At 42.3% G+C, this 24,278-nt stretch overlaps 1 protein-coding gene across 1 annotated transcript in view; it reads right to left on the reverse strand.

Annotated features, from left to right (window-relative positions):
* The window catches only part of LOC135873820 (ATP-dependent translocase ABCB1-like), a 78,540-nt gene that overhangs the window by 22,769 nt on the left and 31,493 nt on the right, over positions 1-24,278 (reverse strand). The window contains exons 8-19 of the mRNA XM_065398434.1: positions 21,346-21,523; positions 19,306-19,419; positions 16,982-17,092; positions 14,461-14,586; positions 12,686-12,889; positions 12,005-12,175; positions 7,837-7,998; positions 6,721-6,945; positions 3,471-3,617; positions 2,415-2,519; positions 1,679-1,756; positions 217-300 (exon numbers count right to left, since the gene is read on the reverse strand). Of these exons, the coding sequence (XP_065254506.1) occupies positions 217-300; positions 1,679-1,756; positions 2,415-2,519; positions 3,471-3,617; positions 6,721-6,945; positions 7,837-7,998; positions 12,005-12,175; positions 12,686-12,889; positions 14,461-14,586; positions 16,982-17,092; positions 19,306-19,419; positions 21,346-21,523 (1,705 nt within the window). The remainder of the gene's footprint in view (positions 1-216; positions 301-1,678; positions 1,757-2,414; positions 2,520-3,470; positions 3,618-6,720; positions 6,946-7,836; positions 7,999-12,004; positions 12,176-12,685; positions 12,890-14,460; positions 14,587-16,981; positions 17,093-19,305; positions 19,420-21,345; positions 21,524-24,278) is intronic.

Genomic DNA, 24,278 nt, shown 5'->3' on the forward strand with positions numbered 1-24,278 from the left:
AAATGGAAGGTGTACGAACATCTGCCGAAGCTTTAGAATCGTCACAAATTGGGACTAGTGAAACTGTTTCCGAGACGTTGATAGTGTGATATTTAAATGTGTCAGCCAGTCTCTAGAGTAGATTTACCAACTCGTTTTCCAAAATAACTTCATCGTCCCTTGCCAACACTGCAATTCACATTTGTAAGCAAAAGATACAAACAAAAACAAACATACCCCTTTGACTTGTGAAGCATCTGTAGCTAGTCTGGTTAACAAAACCCCTATGGCATTTTTAGGATCGTCGTACCACCCAATCTCCTGCAAGGGAATAGATGGTTCAGTTATTTTTGCTTTTGCAAATGAAATGTTCTTATCGTAACTCAGACTTGTCAGGGTCATTAGTACAATGTATGGACATTTAAAGCTTGACTAGCACGTGAGTGTGGGGAAGAGACAGAGCCAACATAAGCACTAAGATACTCACTCTTCTTTTGTGATGAATAGCATTTGTCAGATAAACTGAAAACAATCTTAACATAAACTATTCTTACCCTCAGAACATTAAACTGTTAACAATCCAGGTGCTAACAACTTCAAAGATTTTAGAATTTAGAGTCAAGTACATGTCATGCACCATAATGACAGGTTTCAGAGTGGTAGCCGTGTTAGTCTGTATCAGCAAAAAGAACAAGGAGTACTTGTGGCACATGTACTCCTCGTTCTTTTTGCACCATAATGAGAGTCCCTTCCACGCCCATACCAACATCTGATAGGCACAGTGCTCCTCTCCTACACCTTTTATATTACACTGACTTCTGTAGAGCTATTCCTGATCGATATGGGTGCATGCGGGAGGAGAATCAGCTTTATTATCCTTAAAGGTAGTGGAAAAGAAGGAGAGGTTTGGGTTTTTTTGTAATTTTCCCTCTCCTCCCCTATCGTCTTAGAATGCTCCTGTGCATATGCAGAACCCTGTGATACCAAGTGCTACCAATGGGTGTGCAGGGTGCCTAATCGTTCACCCACAGAGAATCCTCTGCAAGGAACAAATAGAGGAGTGTCCTTTCCCAGGGATCCATCAGCAGGGAGTATCCAAGGGCAGTCATGTTGCAACAGTATTATTGTAAATCATTCCTGATCCAGCTGGTCATCTTGACAAGAGAAATCACTCTAGTGAGCAAAGATAATGCTTTGAGAACCTATATACCTGTTATGATATGGTCCGTTTGCTATGGAGTTTGATGCAAACAGACCTAAACCTATTTATCTAAACATTTATATCATGACCATCAGGGTGAGATAGAGATTTAACTTCTGTTTTGTTAATCTCTGCAAATATACCAATGCACTCAGATACATGCATGTTTTATACACTCTTCAGTATGGTCGATATTGAAAGAGATGGCATCAAAATTAGACAGCTCTCCTAGCAGCACTGAGTTAATCTGTACATGCTTTTGCTTTATTTTGTTTCGCACGTGTGCTCAGAGACTTCCCGCTTGTGCATTGTTAAAGTTTCACTAAAAGGATGGGTTCTCTCCAAGCCGTATTGGAGGGAGACTCTACACAGGCTGCAGGGAACCAGGAATTTTCATGCTGTTACACACACATCAGCCCACAAAAGCCATCTGGCTCACATGGCAGGAGTGCTGCATATTTGCTGTCTATCGCTCTGACCCAGAAACGTGGCCCATACCTGCTGAAGGAATGCTTTGAATGACAAAGATCGCAATCTCTTGGTCAGAACTTCCCCAGACTTTCCAAACATGAATCCCTGAGAAGGCAGAATGGGAAATAAAACAGCTGAATTGTATGTGCTGGGCTGTACAGTCATATTTAGAACAACCTGCTGTAAATGTGATGATATGTCAACCACTCAGCCACACAGTTTACACAGTGTTTTGGGATATAGTTTCACATGTTAGTTTAAAGCTGGTGAAAGGTACCACACACATTCCTGAAAACTGAAGTTTCCTCGTACTGCCCCCCCCCCCCCACGCTTTCGCAGCCAGCTGCAGAGGTCAGCAGTGGAGTCACCTTCCCTGCTTACTCATTCCTTAGCCTCACTACTCACTCTGCTATGTAACAGTGCCGACTGGGCCGGTGTTTTTTGTAACGTACACACCAATGTAGTGGAACTGGGCTGTGCCCAAACGCATTCCCCCTACGGCACAGAACGGTCAGCAGCACCTTTCAGACATTGCTGCCTTGGGCTGCTTTGTAACTGGCAATCGGGATGGGTAAGGCTCTGTATTCCATACCAGCCACTTGAGTCATTCAGTGGCTTGGCTCTGAAACAGTTTTTAAGAAACATAGTGAATACAAAGTTGCATTATGTCCCCAACATAGCCTCTCAACGAGATCTGAAAATCTTGACCATAATGTATGTGACCAGATACTCAGCTTTGACTTTTCAATGTCGTGAAGTTTACCTGGATTATGTGTGTTACTAAGCTGATCACTCCCAGTACAAGACACATTAGAGAAAGCAATGTGGTGGTTTTGCTCCTTTTTTCAGGATCTGTTTCTTGAAAAGCCTATGTAAGAAAAGCACAAAGTGACCACCAGTTACAATAGCTCAGGAAACACTGTAGAAACTATTGAACTTCACCTTCTCTCAGCTCTTCCCCGGCACCTGAACTCTGCCACCTCTCAGCTTTCTGCTGCTGGCCAGGAGGTCACTCCACCTCTCCCAGCTGACCTGCCTCTCATCAGCTGCTCCTTCTCCAACCCTCCACCAGACCCTCTCCACATTTGCCTGGGAGCTGCAGTTCCACTAAACCCTGCCTCCAGGCTGCCACTTCACCAGCTCTTATCTGCCTTCCACTGAATGCTGTCGCTCCGTCAGACCATCCACCTCCCCTCCAGCTGACTACAACACCCCTCTTCTCTTGCCCGAAGATAAAAGATTTCCTAAACATCTTGCTCCAACCATTCCCCCTGGCTGCTGCTCCAACTCCCAGCAGCTTCCAACAATCATATACTGGAATCCAAAGGAAGACTCCATTTCTTTCCTGCAATGATTCAGGAATTAAGGGGTTAATTATTCAGACGGTCCCATGGACGTCCTTGGTACTTACAACCATGTTGGAATGCAAAGTACCTTGAAGGAGCTTACTGTCTGAAGAGAATGGGTACAATGCAAAGAGTAGGGTCGGGTACAAGGCAGGGAATGTGCTCAACAGTGGAGAGTGGTAAACGAAAACTGTGAGTTTGATAAGGGAACGTGATTTGCTTTACTGGAAAGGTGAAGTCATTCCAAATACGGGGCTGGAAAATAGGCAAGAAATCTCAAGTGGGGAGAGGAGATCAAGGGCTTGATCAAGTTCCTACTAAAGTCAATGGAAAGACTTGTAGAGTTCAGTGACGGTGGGAGTAGAAGGAGGCTCTAAGGCATCACTAGAGAGGACTAGCTGGAGGGTCGAGCAGGATTTAAAGTTCTGCATTTGTGCCTGGTTCGTTAGTTTACCATACAGTTCTGAACTTACCCCAATGATTTTTCCATATAGAACAGAAAATGCAGGGTGGATGCCACCAGAGAAGGCAGCAGCAATCACGCCAAGGAATATATGCAGCCACTCAGGTTTGTTCAGAGCCAGAATTCTGGAATAAGGCATAGCCGGGAGATTTTCCTCCTATATAAGAGATAAAATTCAACTGTTCCCTGAAAGTTGTGGAACATGACAATTTCCTCAGCTAGGGGGTAAATCAGTAAACTGTCCTAGCAACTGTTCACAGATAATTCCCCCCAGCCTCCAACATACACACTGAATGAGCAAACATATTGAAGATTTGCCACTCTGTAATTTAAGGTCTTAAAACTGCAATTGCAAGTCAAAAAAATCTGCAGGCATAAATTTAACAAAAGGTTAACTGGGGGGGGGGGGTGGATGGGATGGGGTATATATAGTTCAGTGAAATATCAAATAGGGTCAGTGACCATGGATTGCAACTTTAACACATGAATCATTATAACGACCTAAAAGTCTCACTGTTCAGAGCACAAAGAGATCAGTCTAGTTCAGCCTCTGCTAAATGCTAGTGGGTTGGCAGTAATACAATTGGGTCTACTTATGTCAGTTAGTCTGTATTTTGTAAAAGACAAAACAGACTATCATTACCAGATGCATGGAAAAGGCATATGAAACAGTGATTTAGGCTTCATTTCCCTTGAAAAATACATGGCAGCTCAGTTCAGCTTCACTGAACTATTCAAAATGTCCATACATTTGTTGAGGAAGTTGTGGAAAATGAAATGAAAACATAGGAACTGGTACAAATTATTAGATGAGGTTTTCAGCCAGTTGTGATGGCCTCGCCTGGTTATCTTTGCCTGTGTTTCAGAGACTGGAAAAGCCTGTCCACACGTCAACCATACAAGCCTGCTGAACTTTGTGACATCAAAAATTGCATGTCTTCCCATCTGATTTCTTCACTTTACTGCAAACAGTATGAATTCTGAAGCCATGTATCTTGCCATCTATTTCCTCTGACAAGGCCCAAATGCAACGCTTATGAATAGATAAAAAGTGTGTTCTGGACTTCTGGGCATTGTAAGAATGCATCCAGTGCTTATTGTTTGCATCGTGTTCTACCAGTAGACTGTACTATAATAAAAAAAGAGCTCCTAGAGCAGGGTTTCTTCACTGGTGGGTTGCGACCCAAAATTGGGTCATCTGAACATGTTAAAGGATCACAGGGCTGGATGGGCTCAGCTCCCCTCTCTGGCTTTGTGACCAGGTGCACGTGGTCGCAATGCCACTCTCACAAATTTGGTCTGGTTGGCCCCCTCATCAGGGGGGCCAGGCCAAACCTGAGCAGTGCTGCAACTTCTGAGGTTGCAACACCTGGAGTAAGGAGCCAAGCCCAGCTAGCCCTGCGGGACAGGAGCTGGGAGAACAGCTGGTATCCCAATCTCTGGTAAACACTGGCTCCCTGATGTAACCCCCACCTCACAGCTGGGCAACACTCCCTCTTCCATAACCCTTGTCCTGCACCCCATTTTGGACCCCATGATGTAGCCTTCCCCCACAGCCAAGTGATCCTCCCTCTGTCATACCATCTATCCTGGCTCCCAGCCCCCTCACCTCCTTCCCTCAACCTCTCACTGTAACCCTTGTACCCCAAATCCCCCCACTCCTTTACCCTCTTCTCTCCAGGGGCTGCATCACATGTCTGTGGTTTTTGGGGAGCTATCAGTTTGCCACCCTTCCCCTAGACCTGTCTGCCTCCATATCCTTCCCCCAGCCCCCAACTGCACCTCCACACCCCTCTGCCCCCATTTCCTTCCCCAGAACTTCCAACTTCTTCCTCATTACATCCCCAGAATCCCAGTCTCTCCATTTTACCTTCAGCCCTTATTCCTCTCCACCCCTTATTCTCCCCCCCCCATGGGCTGTGTGTGTGGGAGGGTTGTGTGTTTTTGGAGGGGGTGTCTTGGTTTACCACCCCTCCCCCCAGTTGCTGGTGGGGGGAGTTCCCCAGCTATTTACATCTGGCTAGAACATCTGGAATCTTAGCTCTGAGGCCCACCAAGCCCCTGACGGATCCCTGCAAAGGGGGTGGAGGGAGGAGTATTGAGTCTAGGAGTGTCTCAGGAAGTCTCTGGGTCATAACAGACCATTACAAATAGGGTCTGAGCTGAGAAAGGTTGAGAAACAAACAGAAACATCTGGCAAGGTTAGGTACGTTATGGATTCTGAAATTGTATTCACTAATCAAACCTTTTATTATAGGAGAAATCCCAGCAAAACTCCCATTGATTTCAAAGTCAGCAGGATTTCACCCTAAATTTATATTCTAGCTCTTTGCACTGGCAGATGATTGAAAAATGTTCTGTAGGTCTTCTACAACCAGCCTCATACAAGGATGTGAATAATTATACTGTGTGCAGTTCAAACTATATATATTCTGCAATAAAGTCCTTGCTTGGCCCCATGGCCAAGGTCTAATCCAGCGACCACTGAAATTCTTTTAATTGACTTCAATGAGTCCATTGAAGCAGGGCCTAAAACCTGAAGCCCTTACCTGGTTTTTATTCAGTTCTAACTCAGGCAAAATACCTTAACATGAAGGGGAATTTTGTCTGAATAAAAATAGAGTAAGGACCTCAGGAGCTGGCCCAATTGAAACAGAGAGAGAGGTGGTTGGAGAAAAAGGTAAACCTTTTCTATCGTTTTAATTTAGGCTGCATTTCAAAATAGAGTTTTGAACATTTTCTCTGTTTAGTATGTGACCAACACTATTATTAATTTTGATAATTTCCATTTATATAGCACCTTTCATCCCAAAGTGCTTTAAAAACTGGTATACATATCACAAGGATCGTCTCATCCACTGGTAAAATGCCATGTCTGTGTAAGTAGGTATAATTTAATTACTTGAGTAGGAACTTGGCCAGGACAGTGGCCTTAACACCGTAATCTTATGAAGTTTGACAAGAGGTTGAGAACTTGTTTGAACATCTTAATAAAAAGATAACAAGCATAAAGCTCCTTAACACCATATTGTGTATCAGGTTAATTTGGTCTCAAGAGGTCAGACTGATTTATTTAGACCTGTGTTCTCCCTGAAGATTCCCAATTCAAGTATTCACCCAGGTTAATGATGCATATGACACGATCATAGCAAAGGTGACATGGCTTAAGGCCTTTTAAAAAAAGAAAATAGAATCACCTTTGTTCCTATTCTCACAAGCTATCACTAAACTTTAGGATTAAACTAAATGTTAACACTAACCTCTTTCTCCTTTGTTTTCTTCTTTTTTTCAGACGACTTTTTCTTAGAAGAGGTCTTTCTGCTTTTATGCCTTCTGGATCCCTTAGGAATGCTTCCCATCTCAATGATTCCTGGTTCTTCAAAACCACCAACATCAGTCAGGTTCTCCATCCTGAGATCATCTAGATCCTCTTCCTCATAGTCTTCATCTTCTGACATCCCATTTTGAGTGTTTCCACCATGACCCTAGTGACAAGCAAAGAACAGTGATACACAGTCACAAGACACTTTGCAGCAAGGGGAAGGAACAGTATACTTGGTATGGAAACAAACAAAAACACTGGTTTCGTGGTCACTTTCACATTGTAATTTGTATAGGCCAAGTTCTCTGCCAGGATAAGTTGGTGCAGTTGCAACTTAAACCAGCAGAGAATTTGGCTCTGTATGTCCCCCCCCTGCTATCTATAAAGGTCAGTCAAATCTGGGATCTAACAGCTCTATGAGGTCATCCACCTCTTCTGCTCAGTTATGTTTTGACTCATTACTTTGGGTAAATATGAAGCACTGCTACCGGTGAAAAACAACCACTTCCAACTCATAAAGAAGATTGAATGATCAACTTTCACTCAACTAGAAAACATGCAGAAACTGCAAAGCGAAAATGGCCCAGCTGTTTGAGTGCAAAACCTGCATGTGTCAGCAATAGTATCAGTGAGATCATAGGCGCCGACACTGTGGGTGCTCCGTGGCTCAAGCACCCACCCAAAAAAATAGGGGGTGTTCAGCTCTCCCATGGCTGGATAATGTTTTGTGGGCCCCTGGGCTGTGGCCCCGCCCCTGCTCCGCCCCAAGGCCCCGCCCACCACTCCACCCCAGGGCCCCTCCCTTGATTGGCCTCTTCCTCCCTAAGGCCCCACCCGCACTCTACCCAGAGATCCCATCCCTGCTCAGCCTCCCCCTCTCCCTCTCACCCCCCTCCCCCCGAGTCCCTGCCCACAGGTCACACAGGAAGGGCACCCACCAGCGAATACAAAAATCAGCACCTGTGAGTGAGATATACAGATAATTTTCTGGAGTAGAGAGATGGCCAGTACATCTGAAGCATTTAGTCAGGAGTGCTCGATCACATCTCATTACCTGCTGCATCACAAGAGAATAGTAGACACCCTTCTGTGTCATGAGTTCATTGTGTGTTCCCTGTTCAACAACAACACCGTTGTGAAATCCAGCAATAATGTCAGCTGTCCGGATTGTGGAGAGCCGGTGAGCTATCACAATGGTGGTACGTCCAGCCCTAGCCTTACCGGGGGAAAAAAAACGATAGATTTACTTTAAAATGTGGTGGGGAAAAAAAAATCTCTACCTAACAGCACAGCAATAGTGTGGAAAATACAAGCGTAAAAGCCCTTCTGACCCTTTATAGCTGATCATTATTTCCATGCATACTGTCTGATTTAACAGCCAAAGGACACTTCTGATTACAAAATACACATTTATAATAATGACAGGGAAAAGTGGATTAATTTTATAGGCTACTATGCAAGTACCAATTCCTATAGCTAAGGTTGCCTGACACTTCCAATTGTAAGATGCTTATAACTTTGCCAAGATTTAATTATTTGGGCTGAAACTTTCCATGCTGGTAAATGCCTCGGCTGTCTTTTTTTTTTTTTTTTTTTTTTAATTTCAGCAAAAATGGTTCAATGGTTTCTCAGAATGAGGTTAGAGAAAAAATAATGTTGTTTTGCACATATTAAAAAAATTCTTATAACTGTTTGAGAAGCTTTATCACCTAAATGCTCGAGAGCAGGGACTTGAAATTTGGAGGAGATGGGCATGTCTCACTGGTTATCAGGGATGTGCCTTTTACCATTCCCATGAAAATCTGTCCAAATGTGGCCGAGTTATGAGGCTCTGAAAATCTCAATTTGCATGTGTTCAGTAGAGACTTCTTAGAGCTCAACAGCTAAATTCCCCAAAGAGACAGTCTGAGCTCGCTGCATTGTATGACAGGAGTGCACATGCGCCATCCCCACAGAGAGACTAAGCATGTTCCAGCCCAGGACTGTGGGGCCTGAGCAGGACTTTGCCTGCAATTTCTCCTCCCTATAGTCAGGGGGAGTTGTGGCTCCAGGCACAGGAAACAAGAGTAGGGAGAGCAAAATGAACAGTGATTATGGAAGGAATCAAAGTTATGCAGGAAACCCACCTTATTTGTTGCAGAAGTTGTAAGGTGTGTAGTGAATGAGGCAGAGAATTGCAGGAAAAGAAAGGATGGTCTCGTTGTTATAGCAGTTGAATACTGCCCTGGAGAACTGGATTCTAGCCCTGTCTCTGCCACAGAGTTACTATGTAGGGTGACCAGATAGCAAGTGTGAAAAATCGGGACAAGGGGTGGGAGCAAATAGGAGTTATATAAGAAAAAGACCCCAAAATCATGACTAGCCCTATAAAATCGGGACATCTGGTCACCCTATTACTATGTGATGCTGGTACTAATTGTGTAGTCCTCATTTTCTGGATGCCTGACTTGAGGCAGTGGGGTCTGATTTGCAGAAGTGCTGAGCATTCACGGCTGCAACTGAAGTCAATGGGAGATGTACTTTTAACATATATAGCGCTGTATAATGCACAATTCTCTGAAATATTGAGTCCTGGGCATCGCAGATCATGCACCCAAAAGTAGTATGAACTTTCAACATTAACATCTCTGTGTCTCAGTTCCCCTTCTGTAATATGGGAGTAATACTACCACCTTACCTGTCGGGGGTGTTGTGAAGATAAATTCGTTAGTGTTTATGAAGCACTCAGATACTAGAGGGATGAGAGGTATAAAAAAGCCCATGAGGAAGTTAATAATTTTGCTTTCAGAGCAGGGTTTGAATGGCATGGGGGCATACATTGAATGCTGAGGATAAAAAGAAATATTGACTAGCACTGAATGTTGAATAGCACCATCCTGTGCACTGAATGAAGCAGGGGCCCTGTGGAAGAAATAGTATGTGATTGTAGCAATGGGACTCACCCCTGAGGCACCTCCTGCTGTCTCTTCTGGCAATTAGCTCATCCAGCCTCTCGAGCACCCTCTGCTGGCCGGTGTCCCGCTGCCGTTTGGCTCCATGTCCCTCCCTGGACTCCAGTGCCTCTTTCATCTCTCTCTCTCTCTCTCTCTCGGGGTCTCCCCTCCGCGGGGAACCCCCATCCCCTATCCCTACTTCACCTCAGTTGTAGGCTACTGCCAGTCACCAACTAGCCCCCGCGCCCTGGGGCAGACTGCAGTGTAAGCCACTCATCATAGGCAAGGTTGGGTCTGGACCTGCTGCCTCTCTCTGCAACCCAGTGCCTCTATGGGGCCTTGGATAACGCCCTGCAGCCTGAGGAGTTACCAGCTTTTTAGCTCCCCAGCCCCTCTGGCCTTTCCCCAGCCCTGCCTCACTCTAGGCACCATGAGCTTCCCAGCAGCCAGGCCCTTCTCTCTCTGAAGGCAGAGAGAGATTGCCTGGGCTCCTCGCTCGCAGCCTCTTATAGGGGTCAGCTGGGCTCTGTTTGGGGCGTGGCTGCAGCTCTGCCTGCTTCCCCCCCCCAATCAGCCCAGTGGCTGCTTTCTCCTCCCACAGCCCTTTCCTAGGGCTGTTTTAAGCCCCTCAGGGCAGGAGCGGGTGTCCACCCTGCTACAGTGATCATGTAACCGAAGACTGTCCCCTAATGCAGACACACAAGGGTTTATTAATGCTGACCAAGCAACTTTAATTCGGTCATTCCCTAAATTGTGAGTGCTTGACTTTGGAATCTTAATGGTCTTTTCATGTAGTGTGTGTGTGTAATTCAGTATAAATAATGATATTATCTATGCAGAATATAAGGGCTCAGCACCCAAATACTACCCTCAATTACACCGTGCACTACCGCTGATATTAGGGTTGCCAACTCTGACTGAAGCTATTCCAGGAGATTTTTTTTCCCAACACGACAATGTCATTTTCTTAAAACATCCCATTAAAATCTCCTGGATTGCTTCCAATGGTCACTGGGAGATCGATGCCGATTCTGGGAGACTCCAAGCCAATCCTGGAGGGCTGCAAACCTAACGGATATCAGTGTGGTCAGATGGGTATAAGTGAAGGCAGAATTTAAGCCCATAGACTTAAAATTTATTGCAGATAAATGCTGGGGGCCATATAGTGCCCTTGAGCCATGCATAGAACTTATGCTATTCTGTGTTTACTATTACCGAGTACTAGTGGGAGGCCGGCTTTTTTATAGAGCTTATTTTTAGGATACACCACTGGTTATATACAAATACACATCAGAAACTTAAAGCAGTGCTGCAGCCCAGTCCTATAGGCCTCACTCAGGCAAAGCTCCAGATTCTGTCTCCGACTCACCGTGTGTCCACTTGACTTGTCCGTGCCTCAGTTTCCTCATTTGCAAAATGGAGAAAATAATTCCTAAGTCCCAGCAGTGTTATGAAGATTATTAAAACATCTGTTTAGTGATTGGAGAAGACACAGTGCTGGATAAGCACAATGTATTTTTATTATTGCCCTGTAGAAATCCATACAATGCTGGCACCTTGCTTTGATAATGTAGGAGTTAAATTCCTGATGCCACATTCACAGTTTACCACCAGGCAAGCAATTGTGATGTGAGGCAGGATGTGGTGGAGGCCAGCATTAAAGAAGACGACTTCTGTCCACATGCAAATATCCTGGCAATCAGGAATGACGCTAACAGAAACAGAGCCTGTGATTGCTTTAGGGTTACCACCTGTCTGGGTTTTATCCGGACAGTCTGGCTTTTGGCTTCTGTGTCCAGGTGCGATTTAGGGTTTCCAGGTGCCCAGCTTTTGGTGACTTGGCAACCCTATGGCACCTGAACCAAAAGCTCAGTTACCGCAGGGCAGGGAGAGTGCCAGGTCATTAATGCGTACCAGCCTCTGCTCAGCCGGGCCACCTCCTACCTGCAGGCAAGCTCCTTGAGATGGTACAGCGAGCAATGGGGGGCGTGGGGAGAGGAGCGAGTGATGGAGGCAGGGCCTCTGGGAAAGAGGTGGAAGAGGGAGGGGGGCTTCAGGGGTGGCAACCCGAGATTGCTTAATGGAGTTTTGATTAAATATTACAGGGTCATAGCCTGACACCAAAATTTGAGCATGCATCCCTATTGATTTCAATGCCCTCCTTGAAACCAGTGGAGAGCTGTGCTTAAAAACGGATGGCATGCTATAGTCTTTAATGTCAAGCTTGCCATATGGTTGTTGTGCTTCTTAATATTGATTGATTGATAACTCTAGCAATAGGATTCCTACCTTATCAAGAGCTGCTTGCACAATAGATTCACTCTGAGTGTCCAGAGCAGACGTGGCTTCATCCAGCAGCAGAATCCTGGGATTCCTTGCCAGGGCACGGGCAATAGCAATTCGCTGTTTCTGCCCTCCGCTCAACTGAGCTCCCCTTTCTCCCACCATGGTGTTAAATTTCTGAGAAAACAAGAGGAACATAGAGATTGCAGAAGGGGTCAGTTGAAATCCTTTTACACCCCCACTCCCATCATATTGTTACCATCACAAACAGAAATTCCCTCTTTTAAAAGTTTTATGATGGATACTCCAATAAACGCTTTAAGAATAATTACTTCTAAAAGAACTGTCTTGGCCAATTACATTCAGTGTTTTTGGTAAAAAAAATCTCTCATTGTCCATAGAAATTCCTTATCCACCCTATTAAAAAATGTTGCCACGTAACATACAGTTAGTATTGTAAATTAAGAACATTGTGGGCCAAATTGTCAATTGGAATAAATGACAAAACATTAGTGAAAAACTAGTGAAGCACCGTCTATTTGCACCAGCAGAGAATTTGGGCCACAAAAATTCAGAAGAACCGAGAGAGAGAGAGAGAGAGAGAGAGAGAGAGAGAGAGAGAGAGAGAGAGAGAGAGACCAAAGAATCCGTCATAGTTATAAGGTGCTCAAAAGTACATCAACTCACATCAGGCAGTCTGGATATAAAATCAAAAGCATTGGCTTCTTTAGCTGCTTTCTCAATTTCATAATCAGTAATACCCTCTCTGCCACAGCAAATGTTCTCAGCTATTGTTGTAGCAAACAAAATAGGCTCCTGGCTTACAAGGCCAATATGTTCTCTTAGCCACTTTATATTAAGTGTCCGAATATCTCGTCCATCTAAGGTAATCTGAGTGGAAAGGCATAAATGAAGAGTTTGGGGAAATGTATTATGTTTAAAATAATTAGTTGTTATAATGGTAAAATAATAATGATATAATAATTGACTTAAGTATTTGTTTAGCAGCTTCTCACATGGAATAAAGCAATAACATTTAAACAAAATGACCAGGAAAAATTAAAAATATATCTTCACGATCACCTCAGATTAGAAGAATGGAAGGAGCAGGATAAACAAAAAGGATATTGTCGGAGCAGTGTTTTATAATTGTACTTTGAGAATTAATGTATGATTTGATTTCATCCTGCCGGCCACCCTTTTTGAATAGCAGAAAGGAATGACAGACCAGAACAATCCTTATGATTGATTATGGTCACCCTTTTGTTTTAGGATAAGTTATAATGTCTACTATGGTTTCCTATATGTATTACAAATTAGGCACTCTAGTTAAATATACATTTCTTTGTTTTAAGGTTTTAGTATGTAAGAGACAGGATCTTGTATTGTATCTATGTTAAGGAGATTAGAGGAATGTTGAGGGCCTAAAGCCCCAATGTGAATTGTTTTAGTTATAAGATTTAGCAAGGCTTGATTTACAATGTATTCTGCTGAATATAAAATACTGCTGTCTCTATACCTTTGAAGGTTTCTGTAAGAGATTGTTTGTGTGAATGAGGAATGCGTGCATCAGGAAAAGGTAAGGTGTGAAAGCTATCACAAATGTCCAGATGGTCAAGAAAAAGTGAGAGACTTGGAAAGACCAGGAGACAATCAGTAAACATCCATTGTATCTGATGCTAAACATGTTAACAGCATTGACGACCTCAAAGGTGAGGCAGGCACCACCGAAGGTGAGACAACAAATAGGAGATAAGGATGGGAAGCCCGACAATAACCATCAAATGATAACAGCAGAAAACCCCAAGATTAACACCACTTAAGGACAGGATGACATTGCAAAATTCATGGGCTCAAATGGGAATTTAGAACTATAAAGCTGGGGTGTTTTGTCATGGAACTCTGGGTTCAATCCTGCAAAGCCTCGGAGCACCGGATCGTGATCGACTTGTGCTCAATCTAACTGGCCATTAGATTGACTCGAGCTACAACTAACTGGTAACTATCAACATAAACTGGCAGGAGTGTGTGTGTGTGTGTGTGTGTGTGTGTGTGTGTGTGTGTGTGTGTGTGTGTGTGTGTGTGTGTGTGTGTGTGTGTGTGTGTGACTAAAAAGCATATGCTAACTGTTGTATTTTCAATAAATGCAGTGTATTTGCCTTTTCTCCCTCAAAAGATCCCGTGTGCTTTGTATAGCATAACAATATCCTCAAATATTTAAATCCAAATTTTGACTTCCCTTAATATCAGTAAAGTCCTATCTAGGTTTTTACAATATTCTCATCATCATGGCATACAAGTAATGAAAAATCAGTTTCAGAATTTCGTTGGATGCTACGTATCTTTTGTTCTTTTAAGAATCCAATTTTGTGTAATGTCCTTTTAAAATATAGGTGTAATCTAGTCAGGAAATTAATCTTCATCCTAGTAGCCAGGAATATCGACAGTTCATGCAAACTAACCTCTCCTTGGACTGGATCATAGAATCTCTGTAGCAGCTGAATAGCAGTACTTTTGCCACAGCCACTGGAGCCAACCAGAGCGATGGTCTTCCCCGATTGAACTTTCAGGTTCAGGCCCTTGAGAATCTGGAAATATAATCTTTATAGGTTAGTCTAATAAATATAGAGCTACTTAAATAAACGGTTTGTTTATAAAAAGATCTATTAAGATGCTTGGCATCATGATCAAGCCAATAAAGAGAGGTCTGGTCTAACAGTGTATTGAACTCCCAGGCCTGCTTTCAGTCCTTTGTTCCAACCCTGGTTGGAAAGCACTTTGAAGATGACAAGAAAAAGGTTTTATTACTAATAACAATCTTGCTTTGTTCTATTCTTATTCTATAAAGACTGCCCTAAGAAAAAACCTTTGGCTCTGAAAACAAAGTGGGTGTTTTAATATCCCCAATGGAATGAAGAGTCAGGGTTTGACAATCTCTAGAATTTACTAGGGAGGGATTAGTTATGGAGTAATGACACTTTTGTTGCTATGTTCACATTTAGGAACATTTTACCTCAGTCCGTTTATCCCATCTTATAAATGTCTAATATTATTAGTGGCCAAAATATTTGTCTCCTATGGGAACTCTTATGTATATTGACATTTAGGCTGATTTATGACTACACTTTTTTTTGCAATAGAAGATCAAAACAACAGTAATATTGTTCTCGTCTCCTTATACTATACCAGAAGAGCTCCAGTTTTCCAGTAAGCTGATAGCAGATAAGCTTTGGTGTTTGCTTGACCAAGCAAGAGCATCATTCTCCACCCCTTTAACATCATTTCTCATCACAACCATCCCATCTCTAACCTCCCTTTTTAGGTAAGGCAGGAAAGGGCATGTCAAGTTAACGCTGACAATAACTAGAATCTTCAGCTCTCTGTGACCCGGTTCATTCCAAATTTAGGTACGAAATGGAGATTGCCTTGATCTTGTATGTTGATCATCTTTGGCTGGTTATTGATGAGAACCAGGTATCCAGGATGATTCTTTTAGCTTTGCCAGCTACCTCTGATACCATTAATAATGAGCCACTGCTGACACAGGGCGAACTCTGGAAGGGATGGATGGAATCATTCTTGAATGGCTCCATCCCATTCCAGCCACAGGCCCAAAGGGTGGCTCATCCGGTCCAGAGTTTCTCTTGTGTAGAGTGATGTGGGATTCTGTCTTGTCACCCTCCTGCTCAAATTTGTATGCAAGACCATTAGGGGAAGACAGTGAGAAAGTACAGACTACACTGTCTTCAGTATTCAGATAACATAGCTCTAGGTCTCTGTTTCATAAGACCCAGCTGGGAGAAGTTGACTGGCTTAGCCAGCAAGTTACAGGGTGGGTTTGATGCAGGCAAGTCAGCTATGACTCACCTCAGAGATGACTGAGTTTATGCTTGTAGGTTGGAGGAACCCATCCGAAGAACTGGCACAGCTAACAGCAGCATACTCAAGTGAGTTTGTAACCTGTTGGATCCACAGCTGCTTTTGCACGCAGGAAGCAGTAATAGCTAATAGCATTTTGTTTGTCATTTACACTTGGCCAGAAGGTTCTGAACTTTCAATTCTGGTACTGATGTCAATCCAGAAAGAAGTATTGGATTACTGCAAAGTACCATACATGAGACTGTACAACAAGATGACTCCCCTCACAAACTTCAGCTGGTGGAGAGTATGGCAGTCTGTTTCTTAGAGGGCATTATCTGTAGAGAGAATCTTACCTCCATGCTCTGTGATCTGCACTGGCTTCCATTTCATTGTCAGGAGTGATATAGAATAATGGCTTTAACCAATAGACCTTAAAATAGGTTGAGTCCTGGCTATCTCCAAGATTACCTCTCCCCACATGGGCTGTCACAGCAGCTGAGATCTTCTGAAGCACTGACACAAACAGCTTTCTGGATTTAACCACATGAGGGCTGGTGGTGAGGCATTCTTGGTGAGAGAGCTTGAAAGAAGAATTTGCTTCTGATTCAATTCACCAGAGGCCAAATTTACTCACCTTCAGGTTATGCTGTAAGTCCCATTTGTTCTCCCTTGCTTTTTCCAGCAGGTGAAAATGAAGAAAAGGTGGATGATGGTGGTGAAGACAGAGCTTTAGTTTTGGAAGTACATTCATCCTGCATTATTGTTGTATTTTTATAACTAGTATAATAACATTTCACTCTCACATAGTACATTTCATCCATATATCTCAAAGGACTTTAAAGAGGAGGTCAGTATTACTATTCCCATTTTACAGATGGGGAAACTGAGGAAGAGAGAGGTGAAGTGACTTGCCAAGTGTTACTTTGCAGGACAATGGCAGAGCTGGGAATAGAATCCAATGTTCTTTCAACTAGACCATACATCCAGAGTACAGGATGGACATTTTATTTTAATTCATTTTTTTAAACACATTAAATTGATAAAATATCAGTTTTCTTTTTGGTCACACAGATAATGGCAGCAGCTTTTCACTGCAAAGATTAATTTAATAAGAACACTTACTTTAACATCAGGTCTAGATGGGTAACTGAAATGGATGTTTTTGAATTTAATGTCTCCTTTGAGCTTGTCTGGTCTGTATCCTTCCTTGGCACTGCTATCTAGAAGACGGTGCTGGAGAGAGATTTTGAAAAGGTATTACACATTTTTGTGATTTTACAGTTGTGGCTTTTGATAGATAAGTTGTTTAAGACAGTAAAAGAAACACTGCAACACTACATAGCAGTTTAACTGATCAGTGGTTGCTGAATTTCACCCCAGAGGATTCTGCATATCAGTGAAATGAAATCCTTGTGCATACCCTGCAAAGCATTTTGGGATAGGGGACATGGGAAGAACAGGAGTAACTAGAATAATAAAACATCAACTATACCTTAAATCATCCATCTCCCAACATTTACAGTGGACCCAAATCCCTTAGCTCCCTCCCAACATCTGCCTAGGCAGAATGTGGGTTGAGAACTAGTTCTTGGAGGAATGATGCAGCCTGTAATTGTTGGTGGGCTTAAAATGCACAAGCAAAATAAACAAACTGGGGATTTATTACAAAGTCTTCACCCCTAAAAAGATACCATCATCCTGAGGCTCCCTGGTCTGAAGTCCAATGGAAAATTAGCCTGGCGCTAAATAGCCTGACCTGGAATTGCTCCTCCACTTCCCAGGTTGCTGATCTCTGTTGGACTGACACTTTTCAATGACCCAGTAACCACCGGCAGAGTTCAAAACTTCTCTTTGAGTAGGAATGGGAAGATTAAAGGCGACCTCCTCGGCTCTCTCTGCTCCACTCCAAGACCAGCACAACCAAAAATAAAACCAAACCCTTTGTCTCTGAGTTCTGGTTTCCGATTGGTTCTGGTAGTAGCTTCCAGCGTGTTCTATCTCCATCCAGGACTCTGCCCTTATATAAATCGATGGTATGCCCACATTTTGAATACTGTGTACAGATGTGGTCTCCTCATCTCAAAAAAGATATACTGGCATTAGAAAAGTTTCAGAGAAGGGCAACTAAAATGATTAGGGGTTTGGAACAGGTCCCATATGAGGAGAGATTAAAGAGGCTAGGACTTTTCTGCTTGGAAAAGAGGAGACTAAGGGGGCATATGATAGAGGTATATAAAATCATGAGTGATGTGGAGAAAGTAGATAAGGAAAAGTTATTTACTTATTCCCATAATACAAGAACTAGGGGTCACCAAATGAAATTAATAGGCAGCAGGTTTAAAACAAATAAAAGGAAGTTCTTCTTCACTCAGCGCACAGTCAACTTGTGGAACTCCTTACCTGAGGAGGTTGTGAAGGCTAGGACTATAAAAGCGTCTAAAAGAGAACTGGATAAATTCATGGAGGTTAAGTCCATTAATGGCTATTAGCCAGGATGGGTAAGGAATGGTGTCCCTAGACTGTTTGTCAGAGGGTGGAGATGGATGGCAGGAGAGAGATCACTTGATCATTACCTGTTAGGTTCATTCCCTCTGGGGCACCTGGCATTGGCCACTGTCGGTAGACAGGATACTGGGCTAGATGGACGTTTGGTCTGACCCAGTACGGCCGTTCTTATGTTCTTATGTATGTTCTAGGCAATCTGGGAAACAGAGTCCTGAGCCTCTGTAACCATTGTTGCTGTAGTCCGGGGCGAGTCCCCTAAAGACTTGCTTACTGTAATAGGTCAGGAACAACCAACTCCAGAGGTGGTTACACAGAGTTTGATCACCCTTAATTTAGTTTCTCTGGGCAAAATTCCACACTTTGTTATATCCACACAACCTCACTGAAACCAATAGACATTTATGGCCATAACAGAAGACAAAACTCAGCCCTTTGTTCTAAGCTAATATGAACGTGAGACTGCAGATATATAACAAACTGCTGTACAAAATTCTAAGAGTTAGTTACTGAAAGTGTGGCATCCCTCTTCCCCAGCAACAGTCTTACCATAGCTTTTAACAGCACTGTTAATCTCCAAATCAAAAGCAGTTGAACTGAAATCATGTCTACTCCATATACTTGTGTTTTAAAGAGCAATGTAATCTCACTTAGCTCTTCACCACTTACTCTAATAAATAAATAAATAAATAAATAAGGGAATGACAAACCTAACAGGAAAGAGGGCCCCAATCTGTAAAGTTGAGCTATAGATCTGAATTTCCCCCAAGTTTGCAATAAGCATATTTAGGGCTTTGGCTAAGGCTCGAGTCTTCTTAATATGAATAGAAATGTCGTCTTATTTTTGTTTTCAATGGTATGAGTCTATGGAGTTCATCCACTTTTTGAATTTTTTGAGAAATAAATCAGAAATCTCAGACTGCTAGAAAAGCAATATTAAGTACCTTACTGATAACCTTGTACACTTCATAGGCAGCACCTCGAGCATTGGCAACACTTTCTAAGTATGGGTAGCCCTGTCCGAGATAGAATGTGCCACGGAGCAGAGATAATAATACCTACAGGGAACAAAAACAGGAGCTAGCGTACAGTGGTTCCAGACCTGCAGTTTTCTTAGTGCTAAATGTCATGGTAATCCTGGTGGTTCTGTAAGAGCTTTTCCAGAAATAATATAAAAAAAGAAAATCAAAACTAAAATTTCAGGCTGCATTTTTCCAGCTCCCCCAGTTTTTATTCTTTCGCTGGATTTGACACAGGAAGTGGTGAATGTAGCTATTGTGTGCAGCCACATGCCCTTTAACAGTTGGATTAGCTTTCTTTGTTGCTGCTGCTTTCACTATCTCCCATGAAGAGAATAAATAGTGAAATTAGCCATCTCTCCATCTCTTTGCAATATTAAAAACCTCAGTGTCCTCAAAGAGAGTTAATCCACAGTTTCCTGAGGCCCCAATCCTTCAAAGTGCATATTATGCACTGTGACTACTTCCACTGAAGTCAAGTTCTGATCAGAAGTCAATGGGGCTACTCACAGTGCATAAAGCACGTACCTAAGTCTTTGCAGGATCAGGGCCTTATTCCTTTCCAAAGGAAAAATAATCTAAAAGTATTGGTAAAGTACAATAATCCCTTGCAGGGATTTAAAAAAAATGAAAGATGGTCACATGGCTATGACACCGGCAGACCAGATGCCAGCTCATGCCAAAGCCCCAGACTTCACTGAATGCTTACAGATGCATAGCTGGAAGCCAGGCCAATTCACTTGTGTATTAGTATAGATCAAAGTGATTGTTAAATGTATCAGAATGTATTTGCTGTTTAAACTTCATGAAAACTAATGGGATGTTAATGCATTGTTTTAACTAATGCATTGTTTTCACTTATCTGGATCCCGTTATAATGCTGTAGTAAATATTCACATAGTGTATGCCCCTGTCAGTAAATAACCCATTAAATGAGAAAGAAGCCTTGTGGAATGCAAATGAAGAACTTTAACAGAAAAGTATTAATTTCAAAGCAAGTGGTCATTGTGTGTGATGATCGAAGGTCAAAGACTCCAAATGTATTCCTCACTCTCTGCCATCAAAGGAAAAGCCCACAGGGGTATTGACTCTGTCAGCTTGTTTTCTGTGGGAAGAAAACTATGAGTATGGATTCAGGGAAAAATCCTTCATCTCTACACTGTTTGGATTCTAACAGGGCAGAATAAATGAACATGGAGATAGAGATTCCATGAGTTATTCTGGGTCGCCCTGAGAGACTTTGGGGAAACCGGCAGATCACTACATCTCTGCTACCATTTGGAATTATAGACTGACTCATCTGTACATATATTTTATCTTCTTTAATCTCTCAATAACTCTTATTACCTTTTCTTAGCTAATAAACCTTTAGTTAGTTTACTATAAAATTGTCTACCAGCGTTGTCTTTGGTATAAAATCTAGGATACTAATTGATCTGGGGTAAGTGATTAGACTCTGGGACTGGAAGCAACCTGAATGTGGTGTGATTTTTGGTGTAAATGACCCTTTATCATGAAGTCAAGTTTGTCTGGGTGGCAAGATAGACTAGAGAGTCTGTCTGTGACTCCATGGTAAGACTGGTATAGTGATCCCGGAATTCACATTTGTTACTGGCTTGGTAAAATCTAATTATAGAACACACCACCAGTTTGGGGTGTCTGCCCTGTTTTCTGACAGCCTGCCCTGAGATAGGCATTCCTGGTCGTGAACCACTCCAGACAGCATGACAGTGACCAAATGAGATATTTGTTTAGGAACTTTGAGGTCTTAAATATGTAGATTCAACATCTCTGTTGATTTATATTAAACATATTTTAACATTTAGTCTGATGGGTACTTTGTGCCTGAGTAGAAATTATAGATCTTTTTACGCGGTACTTAAACAACAAAGCATTTTCTCTAATTTATAGACCATTTTTAAAAAGTTTGCCTCAGCTAATCAGACTATACTGTGCTGTACTTACAATTAACACACATCCGAGGTCATAATTCTCTTTCTCCTCCACTGTGAGTTTGGTTCCATACCAAAATGCAAGAGCAAAGGCTCCAAAGAAAATAAACTCTGTGAAACCCAAAGATGTGTAGGTGGTAATGGATTTTTTGACTCCAACTTTCCTAGCATTCTCTAGGTTAACATCATATCTGAAAACAGATGATAAAATGTTAAATTTGGTATTTACCCAGATGACATTCAGTTCCCGAGCTTCCTTTCATGCTTCTAGGGTTTTCTGCCATAAAAATAAATTATCTAGATTCTTAGATCGTGTGAATCAACCCAGCTTCATTGATTTTCATCAACAGAGGATCTGGCCCGTGGCTGCTCTGAGTGAATTATCAGGCACACAGATAAACATGATATGTTGGGGAACAGTCAACACGGCTTTTGTAAATGGAAATTGTGCCTCACCGATCTATTAAAATTCTTTGAGAGTTTCAGCAAGCATGGGGACAAGGGTGATCCAGTTGATATAGTGCACTTGGCCTTTCAGAAAACCTTTGACAAGGTCCCACACCAAAGGCTTTTAAGCAAAGACATGGGATAAGAGTGATGGGAAACAAAGGGTAGGAATAAATGGTCGGTTCTCACAGCAGGGAGAGATAAATAGCAGGTTCCCCCAAGGATCTGTACAGAGACCTGTGCTGCTCACATATTCATAAATTATATGAAAAAGAGGGTGAACAATGAGGTGGCAAAAATTGCAGATACAAAATTATTCAACATAGTTAAGTCCAGAGCTGACTGCAAAGAGCTACAAAGGCATCTCACAAAACCGGGTGACTGGGCAACAAAATGGCAGATGAAATTCCATGTTGATAAATGCAAAGTAATGCACATTGGAAAACAATCCCAACTATACATAAAAAACGACGGGGTCTAATTTAACTGCTACCACTTAAGAAAGATCTTGTAGACAACATGGACAATTCTCCGAAAACATTTGCTCAATGTGCAGCAGCTGTCAAAAAAGCTAACCGAATGTTAGGAACGATTAAGAAAGGGATAGCTAATAAGACAGAAAATATCATCATGCCACTGTGTAAATCCATGGTATGCCCACACCTCATATAATGTGTTCAGTTCTGGTTGCCCCATCTCAAATCAGATGTATTAGAATTAGAAAAGGTACGGAGAAGGGCAACAAAAATTATTAGGGGTTTGGAATAACTTCCAGCTGAGGAGAGATTAAAAAGACTGGACTGTTCATCTTAGAAAAGAGATGACTAAGAGAGGATATGATAGAGGTCTAGAAAATGAATGAAGAGAAAGTTAATAGGAAACTGTTATTTACCCCTTCATGTAACATAATAACCAGGGGTCACCCAATTAAATTAATAGGTAGTAGGTTTAAAACTTACAAAATGAAGTACTTCTTCACATAATGCAGTGAACAACTCTTTGCCAGGCCAAAAGTATAACTGGGTTCAAAAAAGAATTAGATAATCTCATGGAGGCTAGGTCCATCAATGGCTATTAGCCAAGATGGTCAGGGGTGGAACCCTATGCTGTGGATGTCCCTAAACGTCTGAGTGCCAGAAACTGGGACTGGATGACGGGATGGATCACTCAAAAATTGTCCTGTTCTGTTCATTTACTCTGAAGTATCTGGCACTGGACACTGTCAGAAGACAGGATTCTGGACTAGATGGACCATTGGTCTGACCCAATGTGGCCATTCGTATGTAATATTGGAAAAATTGGCCCGAAATCAACAACATGAAATTCAATAAAGACAAGTGCAAAGTACTACAATTGGGAAGGAAAAATCAAATGCACAAATACAAAATGGAGAATAACTGGCTAGGTAGTAGTACTGCAGATCTGGGAATTCAAGTATATCACAAATTGAATATGAACCAACAACGTGATGTATTTGTGAAAAAAAGATAATATTCTGGAGTGCACTCAGGGGAGTGCCATTTAAGACATGGGAGGCAACTGTTCCACTCCACTTGTCTCTGGTGAGGCCTCTGCCAGAGTAGTGTATCGGTTTAGGAAAGGTGTGAACAAACTAGAGAAAGTCTAGAAGAGAGCAACAAAAATGATAAAAAGTTTAGAAAACCTGAGGAAAGGTTAAAAGAACTGGGCATGTTGGTCTTGAAAATTGAAGACTAAGCGGGGACCTGGCTAACAGTCTTCAAATATGCTAAGGAGTGTTACAAAGAGGATGGTGATCGGTTGTTCTCCATATCCACAGAAGACAGGACAAGAAATAATCAGGGTAATCTGCAGCAAGGGAGGTTTAGGTTAGATATTAGGAAAAACTGTCTAAATATTAGGATAGTTAAGTACTGGAATGTGTTACCAAGGAAGGTTGTGGAATTCCCATTATTGGAGGTTTTTAAGAACTGGTTAGACAAACACCTATCAGAGATGGCCTAGGTATACTTGACCCTGCCTCAGTGCAGGGGGCTGGAACTGATGATCTCTCAAGATCCCTTCCAGCCCTACATTTCTAGGATTCTATGAATATCAGCTCTCAAAGGGAAGAATTAGTGCTCACTCAATTGTTGAAGAAAAAACTGCTTTAGATAAAACCAAACAAGTAAACAGAAGCCAGAATCCCCTTTGACTCCACAACCTGGCAGTAGTTCGCTCTTGCTGAACACTGTTGGAAGCCAGGAACTATTCTCATAAGCTAAGTTACCAAGATATATGCCAATAGCAAGCAATCAAATACAAATTAAGCACCATATTATGCTAGTTAACCCCTGTGAGACAAGGACAAAGATTAACAGTTAGTTAATGAAAAAAATTACTCTTTTTCCTTGCCATTCCTTTACAAGCTTATGGTTTTCCATCAATCCATAACAGCTTCTGTTCACTCATTAGCTATCTAATCCCCTTTAGCTTCTCAAGGGCATTACAGAAAGAACCGCTCAGCCCAGCCATGTTCTC

The sequence above is a fragment of the Emys orbicularis genome, chromosome 2 (assembly GCF_028017835.1).
Source record: "Emys orbicularis isolate rEmyOrb1 chromosome 2, rEmyOrb1.hap1, whole genome shotgun sequence".
NCBI lineage: Eukaryota > Metazoa > Chordata > Testudines > Emydidae > Emys > Emys orbicularis.